Source organism: Oncorhynchus mykiss, chromosome 13, assembly GCF_057628025.1.
Source record: "Oncorhynchus mykiss isolate SJ-2025 chromosome 13, ASM5762802v1, whole genome shotgun sequence".
Taxonomy (NCBI): Eukaryota; Metazoa; Chordata; class Actinopteri; order Salmoniformes; family Salmonidae; genus Oncorhynchus; species Oncorhynchus mykiss.
In genome coordinates, this window is record NC_143034.1 from 75213246 (window position 1) to 75226204 (window position 12959).

Genomic DNA, 12959 nt, shown 5'->3' on the forward strand with positions numbered 1-12959 from the left:
AACCCATTGAGCGTGGTGATCTTAGTCTTGTGTGAGGCTGCTCGGCCATGGAAACCCATTGAGCGTGGTGATCTTAGTCTTGTGTGCGGCTGCTCGGCCATGGAAACCCATTGAGCGTGGTGATCTTAGTCTTGTGTGCGGCTGCTCGGCCATGGAAACCCATTGAGCGTGGTGATCTTAGTCTTGTGTGCGGCTGCTCGGCCATGGAAACCCATTGAGCGTGGTGATTTTAGTCTTGTGTGCGGCTGCTCGGCCATGGAAACCCATTGAGCGTGGTGATCTTAGTCTTGTGTGCGGCTGCTCGGCCATGGAAACCCATTGAGCGTGGTGATTTTAGTCTTGTGTGCGGCTGCTCGGCCATGGAAACCCATTGAGCGTGGTGATCTTAGTCTTGTGTGCGGCTGCTCGGCCATGGAAACCCATTTCAAGTTCTTGTGCTGACGTTGCTTCCAGAGGCAGTTTGGAACTCGCTAGTTAGTCATGCCATCGAGGATAGATGATTTTTACATGCTTCAGCACTCAGCTTTCCCGTTCTGTGAGCTTGAGCTCCTAGACGTTTCCACTTCACAATAACAGCACTTACAGTTGACTGGGGAAAACTCTAGCAGGGCAGAAATTTGACAAACTGACTTGTTGGAAAGGTGGCATCCTATGACGGTGCCACGTTGAAAGTCACTGAGCTCTTCAGTAAGGCCATTCTACTGCCAATGTTTGTCTATGGAGATTCCATGGCTGTGTGCTTGATTTTATACACCTGTCAGCAGCAGGTGTGGCTGAAATAGCTGAATCCACTAATTTGAAGGGGTGTCCACATACTTCTGTATATATTGTGTACATTAACTTTCTGTAACGTGACTCTCCTGTGTTTGCCTCCCTGCTCCAGACCCCAACATGTACATGTACCAGCCTGCAGGAACCAATGGGCAGCCTGCACCCCCTGGCCAGGCCCCGCCCACTACTAGCCCCGCCTACTCTAACTACCAGCCCACACCCACACAGGGATACCAGGTGAGAACAGAGGGGGGAAGGTCATGCCTGTTACAAAACTATTGGTGTTGAAATGAAAACGTGCTCGTGGACTTCCTCATACTGAGTTTGTCGTCTAGGTAACTAGGTTTCCTCCTTAATGTGAACCACATGATGTAATGCCTGATGTCAAGTCCCAATGAGAGGCTCAGCAATACACCGTCAGATCAAATCAAATGCTGTTTGTCACATGAGCCCGAAGCCAACAGGTGTAGAGACCTTACAGTGAAATGCTTACTGACAAGCCCTTAACCAACAGGTGTAGAGACCTTACAGTGAAATGCTTACTGACAAGCCCTTAACCAACAGGTGTAGAGACCTTACAGTGAAATGCTTACTGACAAGCCCTTAACCAACAGGTGTAGAGACCTTACAGTGAAATGCTTACTGACAAGCCCTTAACCAACAGGTGTAGAGACCTTACAGTGAAATGCTTACTGACAAGCCCTTAACCAACAGGTGTAGAGACCTTACAGTGAAATGCTTATTTAAAGCCCTTAATTATTTTCTTAAAATTGCATTGCTGGTTAAGTGTTAAGTAAAACAATAGAAAATAAAAGTAACAAACAATTAAAGAGCAGCAGTAAAATAATAGTAGGCTATATACAGGGGGTTCTGGTACAGAGTCAATGTGGAGGCTATATACAGGGGGTTCTGGTACAGAGTCAATGTGGAGGCTATATACAGGGGGTTCTGGTACAGAGTCAATGTGGAGGCTATATACAGGGGGTACCGGTACAGAGTCAATGTGGAGGCTATATACAGGGGGTTCTGGTACAGAGTCAATGTGGAGGCTATATACAGGGGGTACTGGTACAGAGTCAATGTGGAGGCTATATACAGGGGGTACTGGTACAGAGTCAATGTGGAGGCTATATACAGGGGGTACTGGTACAGAGTCAATGTGGAGGCTATATACAGGGTGTTACGGTACAGAGTCAATGTGGAGGCTATATACAGGGGGTACTGGTACAGAGTCAATGTGGAGGCTATATACAGGGTGTTACGGTACAGAGTCAATGTGGAGGCTATATACAGGGGGTACTGGTACAGAGTCAATGTGGAGGCTATATACAGGGGGTACTGGTACAGAGTCAATGTGGAGGCTATATACAGGGGGTACTGGTACAGAGTCAATGTGGAGGCTATATACAGGGTGTTACGGTACAGAGTCAATGTGGAGGCTATATACAGGGGGTACTGGTACAGAGTCAATGTGGAGGCTATATACAGGGGGTACTGGTACAGAGTCAATGTGGAGGCTATATACAGGGGGTACTGGTACAGAGTCAATGTGGAGGCTATATACAGGGTGTTACTGGTACAGAGTCAATGTGGAGGCTATATACAGGGTGTTACTGGTACAGAGTCAATGTGGAGGCTATATACAGGGGGTACTGGTACAGAGTCAATGTGGAGGCTATATACAGGGGGTACCGGTACAGAGTCAATGTGGAGGCTATATACAGGGGGTTACGGTACAGAGTCAATGTGGAGGCTATATACAGGGGGTACCGGTACAGAGTCAATGTGGAGGCTATATACAGGGAGTACCGGTACAGAGTCAATGTGGAGGCTATATACAGGGGGTACTGGTACAGAGTCAATGTGGAGGCTATATACAGGGGGTACCGGTACAGAGTCAATGTGGAGGCTATATACAGGGGGTACTGGTACAGAGTCAATGTGGAGGCTATATACAGGTGGTACTGGTACAGAGTCAATGTGGAGGCTATATACAGGGGGTACTGGTACAGAGTCAATGTGGAGGCTATATACAGGGGGTACCGGTACAGAGTCAATGTGGAGGCTATATACAGGGGGTACTGGTACAGAGTCAATGTGGAGGCTATATACAGGGGGTACTGGTACAGAGTCAATGTGGAGGCTATATACAGGGGGTACTGGTACAGAGTCAATGTGGAGGCTATATACAGGGGGTACTGGTACAGAGTCAATGTGGAGGCTATATACAGGGGGTACTGGTACAGAGTCAATGTGGAGGCTATATACAGGGGGTACTGGTACAGAGTCAATGTGGAGGCTATATACAGGGTGTTACGGTACAGAGTCAATGTGGAGGCTATATACAGGGGGTACTGGTACAGAGTCAATGTGGAGGCTATATACAGGGGGTACTGGTACAGAGTCAATGTGGAGGCTATATACAGGGGGTACTGGTACAGAGTCAATGTGGAGGCTATATACAGGGTGTTACTGGTACAGAGTCAATGTGGAGGCTATATACAGGGTGTTACTGGTACAGAGTCAATGTGGAGGCTATATACAGGGGGTACTGGTACAGAGTCAATGTGGAGGCTATATACAGGGGGTACCGGTACAGAGTCAATGTGGAGGCTATATACAGGGGGTTACGGTACAGAGTCAATGTGGAGGCTATATACAGGGGGTACCGGTACAGAGTCAATGTGGAGGCTATATACAGGGAGTACCGGTACAGAGTCAATGTGGAGGCTATATACAGGGGGTACTGGTACAGAGTCAATGTGGAGGCTATATACAGGGGGTACCGGTACAGAGTCAATGTGGAGGCTATATACAGGGGGTACTGGTACAGAGTCAATGTGGAGGCTATATACAGGTGGTACTGGTACAGAGTCAATGTGGAGGCTATATACAGGGGGTACTGGTACAGAGTCAATGTGGAGGCTATATACAGGGGGTACCGGTACAGAGTCAATGTGGAGGCTATATACAGGGGGTACTGGTACAGAGTCAATGTGGAGGCTATATACAGGGGGTACTGGTACAGAGTCAATGTGGAGGCTATATACAGGGGGTACCGGTACAGAGTCAATGTGGAGGCTATATACAGGGGGTACTGGTACAGAGTCAATGTGGAGGCTATATACAGGGGGTACCAGTACAGAGTCAATGTGGAGGCTATATACAGGGGGTACTGGTACAGAGTCAATGTGGAGGCTATATACAGGGGGTACCGGTACAGAGTCAATGTGGAGGCTATATACAGGGGGTACCGGTACAGAGTCAATGTGGAGACTATATACAGGGGGTACCGGTACAGAGTCAATGTGGAGGCTATATACAGGGGGTATTGGTACAGAGTCAATGTGGAGGCTATATACAGGGGGTACCGGTACAGAGTCAATGTGGAGGCTATATACAGGGGGTACCGGTACAGAGTCAATGTGGAGGCTATATACAGGGGGTACTGGTACAGAGTCAATGTGGAGGCTATATACAGGGTGTTACGGTACAGAGTCAATGTGGAGGCTATATACAGGGGGTACTGATACAGAGTCAATGTGGAGGCTATATACAGGGGGTACTGGTACAGAGTCAATGTGGAGGCTATATACAGGGGGTACTGGTACAGAGTCAATGTGGAGGCTATATACAGGGGGTACTGGTACAGAGTCAATGTGGAGGCTATATACAGGGGGTACCGGTACAGAGTCAATGTGGAGGCTATATACAGGGGGTACTGGTACAGAGTCAATGTGGAGGCTATATACAGGGTGTTACGGTACAGAGTCAATGTGGAGGCTATATACAGGGGGTACTGATACAGAGTCAATGTGGAGGCTATATACAGGGTGTTACGGTACAGAGTCAATGTGGAGGCTATATACAGGGGGTACTGATACAGAGTCAATGTGGAGGCTATATACAGGGGGTACTGGTACAGAGTCAATGTGGAGGCTATATACAGGGTGTTACGGTACAGAGTCAATGTGGAGGCTATATACAGGGTGTTACGGTACAGAGTCAATGTGGAGGCTATATACAGGGGGTACTGGTACAGAGTCAATGTGGAGGCTATATACAGGGGGTACCGGTACAGAGTCAATGTGGAGGCTATATACAGGGGGTACCGGTACAGAGTCAATGTGGAGGCTATATACAGGGTGTTACGGTACAGAGTCAATGTGGAGGCTATATACAGGGTGTTACGGTACAGAGTCAATGTGGAGGCTATATACAGGGGGTACCAGTTCAGAGTCAATGTGGAGGCTATATACAGGGGGTACTGGTACAGAGTCAATGTGGAGGCTATATACAGGGTGTTACGGTACAGAGTCAATGTGGAGGCTATATACAGGGGGGTACGGTGCAGAGTCAGTGTGGAGGCTATATACAGGGTGTTACTGGTACAGAGTCAGTGTGGAGGCTATATACAGGGGGTACTGGTACAGAGTCAATGTGGAGGCTATATACAGGGGGTACTGGTACAGAGTCAATGTGGAGGCTATATACAGGGGGTACCGGTACAGAGTCAATGTGGAGGCTATATACAGGGGGTACCGGTACAGAGTCAATGTGGAGGCTATATACAGGGTGTTACGGTACAGAGTCAATGTGGAGGCTATATACAGGGTGTTACGGTACAGAGTCAATGTGGAGGCTATATACAGGGGGTACCAGTTCAGAGTCAATGTGGAGGCTATATACAGGGGGTACTGGTACAGAGTCAATGTGGAGGCTATATACAGGGTGTTACGGTACAGAGTCAATGTGGAGGCTATATACAGGGGGGTACGGTGCAGAGTCAGTGTGGAGGCTATATACAGGGTGTTACTGGTACAGAGTCAGTGTGGAGGCTATATACAGGGGGTACTGGTACAGAGTCAATGTGGAGGCTATATACAGGGTGTTACGGTACAGAGTCAATGTGGAGGCTATAGACAGGGTGTTACGGTACAGAGTCAATGTGGAGGCTATATACAGGGGGGTACGGTGCAGAGTCAGTGTGGAGGCTATATACAGGGGGTACTGGTACAGAGTCAATGTGGAGGCTATATACAGGGGGTACCGGTACAGAGTCAATGTGGAGGCTATATACAGGGTGTTACGGTACAGAGTCAATGTGGAGGCTATATACAAGGGGGGTACGGTGCAGAGTCAGTGTGGAGGCTATATACAGGGGGTACTGGTACAGAGTCAATGTGGAGGCTATATACAGGGTGTTACGGTACAGAGTCAATGTGGAGGCTATATACAGGGGGGTACGGTGCAGAGTCAGTGTGGAGGCTATATACAGGGTGTTACTGGTACAGAGTCAGTGTGGAGGCTATATACAGGGGGTACTGGTACAGAGTCAATGTGGAGGCTATATACAGGGTGTTACGGTACAGAGTCAATGTGGAGGCTATAGACAGGGTGTTACGGTACAGAGTCAATGTGGAGGCTATATACAGGGGGTACTGGTACAGAGTCAATGTGGAGGCTATATACAGGGGGTACCGGTACAGAGTCAATGTGGAGGCTATATACAGGGTGTTACGGTACAGAGTCAATGTGGAGGCTATATACAGGGGGGTACGGTGCAGAGTCAGTGTGGAGGCTATATACAGGGGGTACTGGTACAGAGTCAATGTGGAGGCTATATACAGGGGGGTACGGTGCAGAGTCAGTGTGGAGGCTATATACAGGGTGTTACTGGTACAGAGTCAATGTGGAGGCTATATACAGGGGGTACCGGTACAGAGTCAATGTGGAGGCTATATACAGGGAGGTACTGGTACAGAGTCAATGTGGAGGCTATATACAGGGGGTACTGGTACAGAGTCAATGTGGAGGCTATATACAGGGGGTACCGGTACAGAGTCAATGTGGAGGCTATATACAGGGGGTACCGGTTCAGAGTCAATGTGGAGGCTATATACAGGTGGTACTGGTACAGAGTCAATGTGGAGGCTATATACAGGGGGTACTGGTACAGAGTCAATGTGGAAGCTATATACAGGTGGTACTGGTACAGAGTCAATGTGGAGGCTATATACAGGGGGTACCGGTACAGAGTCAATGTGGAGGCTATATACAGGGTGTTACGGTACAGAGTCAATGTGGAGGCTATATACAGGGGGTACCGGTACAGAGTCAATGTGGAGGCTATATACAGGGTGTTACGGTACAGAGTCAATGTGGAGGCTATATACAGGGTGTTACAGTACAGAGTCAATGTGGAGGCTATATACAGGGTGTTACAGTACAGAGTCAATGTGGAGGCTATATACAGGGTGTTACGGTACAGAGTCAATGTGGAGGCTATATACAGGGGGTACTGGTACAGAGTCAATGTGCGGGGGCACCGGTAATTGAGGTAATATGTACATGTAGGTAGAGTTAAAGTGACTATACATAGATAATAAACAGAGAGTAGCAGCAGTGTTAAAGAGGGTCTGGGTAGCCATTTGATTAGCTGGTCAGGAGTCTTATGGCTTGGGGGTAGAAGCTGTTAAGAAGGCCTATTGGTACACCGACCTCGACAAACCATTTCTGTATGGACCTGGCTTTGTGCTCTCTCAGGGCATTGTCATGCTGAAACAGGAAAGGGCCTTCCTCATACTGTTGCCACCATTATTCCTCCTTCACTAAACTTCCTGCTTCATGACCGTTGGCACTCTCCATTGGGACCTGGTGCTCCGGTACCACTGACCTGGACTCCTTTTAAAATGGGCTTCAGGTTTCATGTCCCTCTTTCATTTTGTGTCCCTGGTCCTCACTGACTTTCCAAAGCTCTTCCTCTTCCTCCTCCTCCTCCTCCTCTTCCTCTTCATCTTCCTCCTCCTCCTCATTTAGCATCATAATGTGATGTTTATAAAGGGAGTCAAAGCTCAACGTGGGTCCTCCTCCTCTTCCTCCTCATTTAGCATCATAATGTGATGATGTTTAAAGGGAGTCAAAGCTCAACGTCTTCCTCTTCCTCCTCATTTAGCATCATAATGTGATGATGTTTATAAAGGGAGTCAAAGCTCCTCCTCTTCCTCTTCCTCCTCTTCCTCCTCCTCATTTAGCATCATAATGTGATGATGTTTATAAAGGGAGTGAAGCGGCTCATGACTAGTGTTATAATAGATTATAACCACATCATAATACATTCTACATGTAGGCTTTAAATCATCTGTTAGCGACGTCTTCCTCCTCCTCCTCTTCCTCCTCATTTAGCATCATAATGTAATGATGTTTATAAAGGCAGTCAAACGGCTCATGACTAGTGTTATAATAGATTATAACCACATCATAATACATTCTACATGTAGGCTTTAAATCATCTGTTAGCGACGTCTTCCTCCTCCTCCTCTTCCTCCTCCTCCTCATTTAGCATCATGATGTGATGATGTTTATAAAGGGAGTCAAACGGCTCATGACTAGTGTTATAATAGATTATAACCACATCATAATACATTCTACATGTAGGCTTTAAATCATCTGTTAGCAACGTCTGTAATGTTAATGTTTTCTTGTCATCGGTCTCAGCAGAACGTGGTGTCCCAGGCCCAGTCTCTGCCCCCCATGTCCCAGCCTCCTCCCACTAACGGTATGTCCTACGTGGCCTACCCTCCACCCTACGCCATGCAGAGTATGATGGCAGCCCTACCTGGGCAGGACCCCAACATGCCCCCACAACAACCCTACATGCAGGGCCCAGGACAACAGCCCATGTACCAACAGGTAGGAGTTCTTGGTTTCTCTCTTCCCCCTCTCTTCTTCCTCTCTCTCCCTCCTCTCTTCCTCTCTCTCCCTCCTCTCTTCCTCTCTCTCTCCTCTCTTCCTCTCTCTCCCTCCTCTCTTCCTCTCTTCCCCCTCTCTTCTTCCTCTCGCTCCCTCCTATCTTCCTCTCTCTCCCTCCTCTCTTCCTCTCTCTCTCCTCTCTTCCTCTCTCTCTCCTCTCTTCCTCTCTCTCCCTCCTCTCTTCCTCTCTCCCTCCTCTCTTCCTCTCTTCCTCTCTCCCTCCTCTCTTCCTCACTCTCCCTCCTCTCTTCCTCGCTCTTCCTCTCTCTCCCTCCTCTCTTCCTCTCTCTCTCCTCTCTTCCTCTCTCTCTCCTCTCTTCCCCTCTCTCTTCCTCTCTCTCTCCCTCGCCCTCTTCCCTTCCTCTCTCTCTCTCTCGCCCTCTTCCCTTCCTCTCTCTCTCTCTCCCCCTCTCTCCCCCTCTCGCTCTCTCTCTCAGCATAGTGTTGCCTGTCTATAGGGGGACTTCTGATTCTGTATGTCAGAGGCTTGTTTGTTCTATGTAGTGGGAGTTGCAGTGAGGGATTGATGGTAATCTCATCTCTCTCACACTACTTCTGTCTCTCTCTGTGTAGATGGCTCCCCCTGGTGGCCCGCAGCAGCAGGTTCAGCAGCAGCAGCCTCCGCAGGTCCATCCAGGCAGCGAGGCACAGCTCATCTCCTTCGACTGATCCATCCACCTGGCTAGCTCAGCTTAACATTACCACCTGCTGCTGGCAGGGTTCAACACACTACACCCTCTCTCTCCTCTTCTGTCCTCACCTCTCTTCTGTCCTCACCTCTCTTCTGTCCTCACCTCTCTCCTCCTCTTTTGTCCTCACCTCTCTTCTCCTCTGTGTTCTCCTCTCTCTCTCTGCTGGGCTCGTGGCCTGGATTCCCCAACAAACACACGTTTCTCACAATGTTTCTGTTTCGTTACGGCAATGTTGTGAAATATTATAGTTGTGTAACAGACATGTTACCTCTCCTCCTAGCCATCCTCTCTCCCCCAGCTGACATAGAGGATGAGAGGAGTGAGGAGGGGGTTAGGTAGTGTTACTATGCACCATGCCTACCCCAGGGTTGTATTCACTAGGAACCTAGACGGGGAGGGACTACCTGAGCTTATAAGAAACACTCCCCCTTTTAATGCATTTTGCTACAGTGTTCTGTCCTCACCTCTCTCTGTCTCTGTCCTCACCTTTCTCTGTCCTCACCTTTCTCTGTCCTCACCTCTCTCTGTCCTCACCTCTCTCTGTCCTCACCTCTCTCTGTCCTCACCTCTCTCTGTCCTCACCTCTCTCTGTCCTCACCTCTCTCTGTCCTCACCTTTCTCTGTCCTCACCTCTCTCTGTCCTCACCTCTCTCTGTCCTCACCTCTCTCTGTCCTCACCTCTCTCTGTCCTCACCTCTCTCTGTCCTCACCTCTCTCTGTCCTCACCTCTCTCTGTCCTCACCTCTCTCTGTCCTCACCTCTCTCTGTCCTCACCTCTCTCTGTCCTCACCTCTCTCTGTCCTCACCTCTCTCTGTCCTCACCTCTCTCTGTCCTCACCTCTCTCTGTCCTCACCTCTCTCTGTCTATCTCTCTCTCTGTCTCTCTCTCTCTCTCTGTCTCTCTCTCTCTCTCTGATAATGTATGTAGTCTTTCTCTTCTGAAACTAATAACTGAAGCTCATCTAGTCAGTGGTATAATAAAGGAACAAATCAAATATGACAGGAATCAATGGAATCTAAGACAAGACCATAACCATCCTTTCTCATATTTGAATAAGCTAGTTTGCATGTTAAAGTCGTTATTTCCATGGACATGTCAGGTGTTACAGCAGTAACTGTTCTGGGGTCATATTGTGGTGATTGGACATTGGTTCATACTGCCTGCTTGGTTGACAGGGGCTGTGAGAGTTAATGGAGAGGTGAGTGAAGGAAGATGTAGGACGGAGCACAGAAAAGCACCTCTAGCAGGTCCCAGGGTTCTAGTGAGAGTGTCAGAGACACACAGAGCTCATTTTAAAGTATAGATGAGCCGTCTTGTGTTGCTACGGCTTGGTAGTGTTTTTCACTAAAGCTTTTTGAGTTGATTGAGAACATGGGAGAAAGGAAGTACCTTTTTTATTCGGTTTTACACTTCCTATATCGTCTCACCAATCAGACTGGCTGAGGGGAAGCAGTATGGGACTACAATAGAACACTTACATCCAGCATGGAACTACAATTCCCAATATTCACAGCTCCAGAGACCGATTACCACCATCACTCTCTCAAGGTGTCCCGTGTCACAACTGTTGACATAATGGGTCTCTCCCAACAACTCCATTAACCACAATGCCTTGCATCACACTCCGGGAGGAACTAGTGTGAATATAACTTAAGATTACACATGTAGTTCCATTGCCAAATATTAACTAGCAGTTATCCAGAGGGTTGCAGTCGGGTCTATATGGCTGTTTACACAGGCAGTCCCATTCTGATCTTTTGACCAATTAGTGGTTAAAGATCTGACCTGATTGGTCAAAAGATCAATTAGTGGCAACACCCCCAGAATGAGTCTGCCTGTGTAAACACAGCCAATGAGCGAGTTGAGAGACCCTCTGACTGGGTGTGTCCTAAACAGCACTCTTTTTCCTATATAGTGCACTACTTTTGACAAAAGCCCTATAGGTGTGTATCTGTGGGTGATGAGGTGTAGAGTTATCTGAGTTATCTGTAGAGGGGGACTCTACATTAGATGGGCATCCATTTTGTTTCTGGTGCTAGTTTCAGTAAAGTTCGGTTTAATCACAAAACCAATTCCTCGTTTCCTTTCCTTGGTTCTTCTCTAATTCTTTGCCTGCTTCCGTCTGATGTTTTGAGGAGGAGAGAGAGAGGGAGGACGTAGGGGAGGGAATCAGGAAAATACCTGTTGAGATCCACCCTTTCAGAGTGTCTTTCAGAACCCTGTGGGCCGGGAGTGGAGAGGTGGTGGGAGTCAGTTCTTCAGGGGATGTGCATGTGATGTAACGTGATGTAACATGTGATGTAACATCCACCCAATCAGTGACTTCCTATGTAACCCCCTTTGACGGCCATCTTTGAACTTATTTACTTCATCATTAATGATCTTCTTTCTGTCTGACTTGTTTAAAGTCATTTTCAGATTATATTGAATAAATATCTTGTTCTTCTCTTGTCCATCTGCTCTGTGTGTTTTCTGTCATATTATCTTTGGAATCTGAAGTAGGCGGAGTGCCAGCCTGTTGTCATGCCAACTCCTTGTCACTCATTGCCATGCAGTTGGCAGGTGCACAAACAGATCTGGGACCAGGCTGTAGAGCCAACTCATGTCATGGAGTTGGCAATATAGAACAAACAGATGTGGGACCAGGCTGTAGAGCCAACTCAATATAGAACAAACAGATCTGGGACCAGGCTGTAGAGCCAACTCAATATAGAACAAACAGATCTGGGACCAGGCTGTAGAGCCAACTCAATATAGAACAAACAGATGTGGGACCAGGCTGTAGAGCCAACTTAATATAGAACAAACAGATCTGGGACCAGGCTGTAGAGCCAACTTAATATAGGACAAACAGATGTGGGACCAGGCTAGATGCATTGCCATGCAGTTGGCAGATGCACAAACAGATCTGGGACCAGGCTAGATGCATTGCCATGCAGTTGGCAGATGCACAAACAGATCTGGGACCAGGCTGTAGAGCCAACTCAATATAGAACAAATAGATCTGGGACCAGGCTGTAGAGCCAACTCAATATAGAACAAACAGATCTGGGACCAGGCTGTAGAGCCAACTCAATATAGAACAAACAGATCTGGGACCAGGCTGTAGAGCCAACTCAATATAGAACAAACAGATCTGGGACCAGGCTGTAGAGCCAACTCAATATAGAACAAACAGATCTGGGACCAGGCTGTAGAGCCAACTCAATATAGAACAAACAGATCTGGGACCAGGCTGTAGAGCCAACTCAATATAGAACAAACAGATCTGGGACCAGGCTGTAGAGCCAACTCAATATAGAACAAACAGATCTGGGACCAGGCTGTAGAGCCAACTCAATATAGAACAAACAGATCTGGGACCAGGCTGTAGAGCCAACTCAATATAGAACAAACAGATCTGGGACCAGGCTGTAGAGCCAACTCAATATAGAACAAACAGATCTGGGACCAGGCTGTAGAGCCAACTCAATATAGAACAAACAGATCTGGGACCAGGCTGTAGAGCCAACTCAATATAGAACAAACAGATCTGGGACCAGGCTGTAGAGCCAACTCAATATAGAACAAACAGATCTGGGACCAGGCTGTAGAGCCAACTCAATATAGAACAAACAGATGTGGGACCAGGCTGTAGAGCCAACTCAATATAGAACAAACAGATCTGGGACCAGGCTGTAGAGCCAACTCAATATAGAACAAACAGATCTGGGACCAGGCTGTAGAGCCAACTCAATATAGAA

At 47.8% G+C, this 12959-nt stretch overlaps 1 protein-coding gene across 13 annotated transcripts in view; it reads left to right on the plus strand.

Annotated features, from left to right (window-relative positions):
* The window catches only part of hgs (hepatocyte growth factor-regulated tyrosine kinase substrate), a 51952-nt gene extending 40283 nt beyond the window's left edge, over positions 1–11669 (plus strand). For 7 of the 13 annotated variants that reach the window (XM_090197642.1, XM_090197644.1, XM_090197645.1 and 4 more), the window contains exons 18-20: positions 884–1008; positions 8269–8463; positions 9097–11669. In XM_090197642.1, coding sequence (XP_090053768.1) covers positions 884–1008; positions 8269–8463; positions 9097–9192 — 416 coding nt within the window. In that variant the 3' untranslated portion in view covers positions 9193–11669. The remainder of the gene's footprint in view (positions 1–883; positions 1009–8268; positions 8464–9096) is intronic. The other 6 variants (XM_090197643.1, XM_090197646.1, XM_090197648.1 and 3 more) reach the window with 1 other exon arrangement.
* Positions 11670–12959: the final 1290 nt, after the last annotated feature.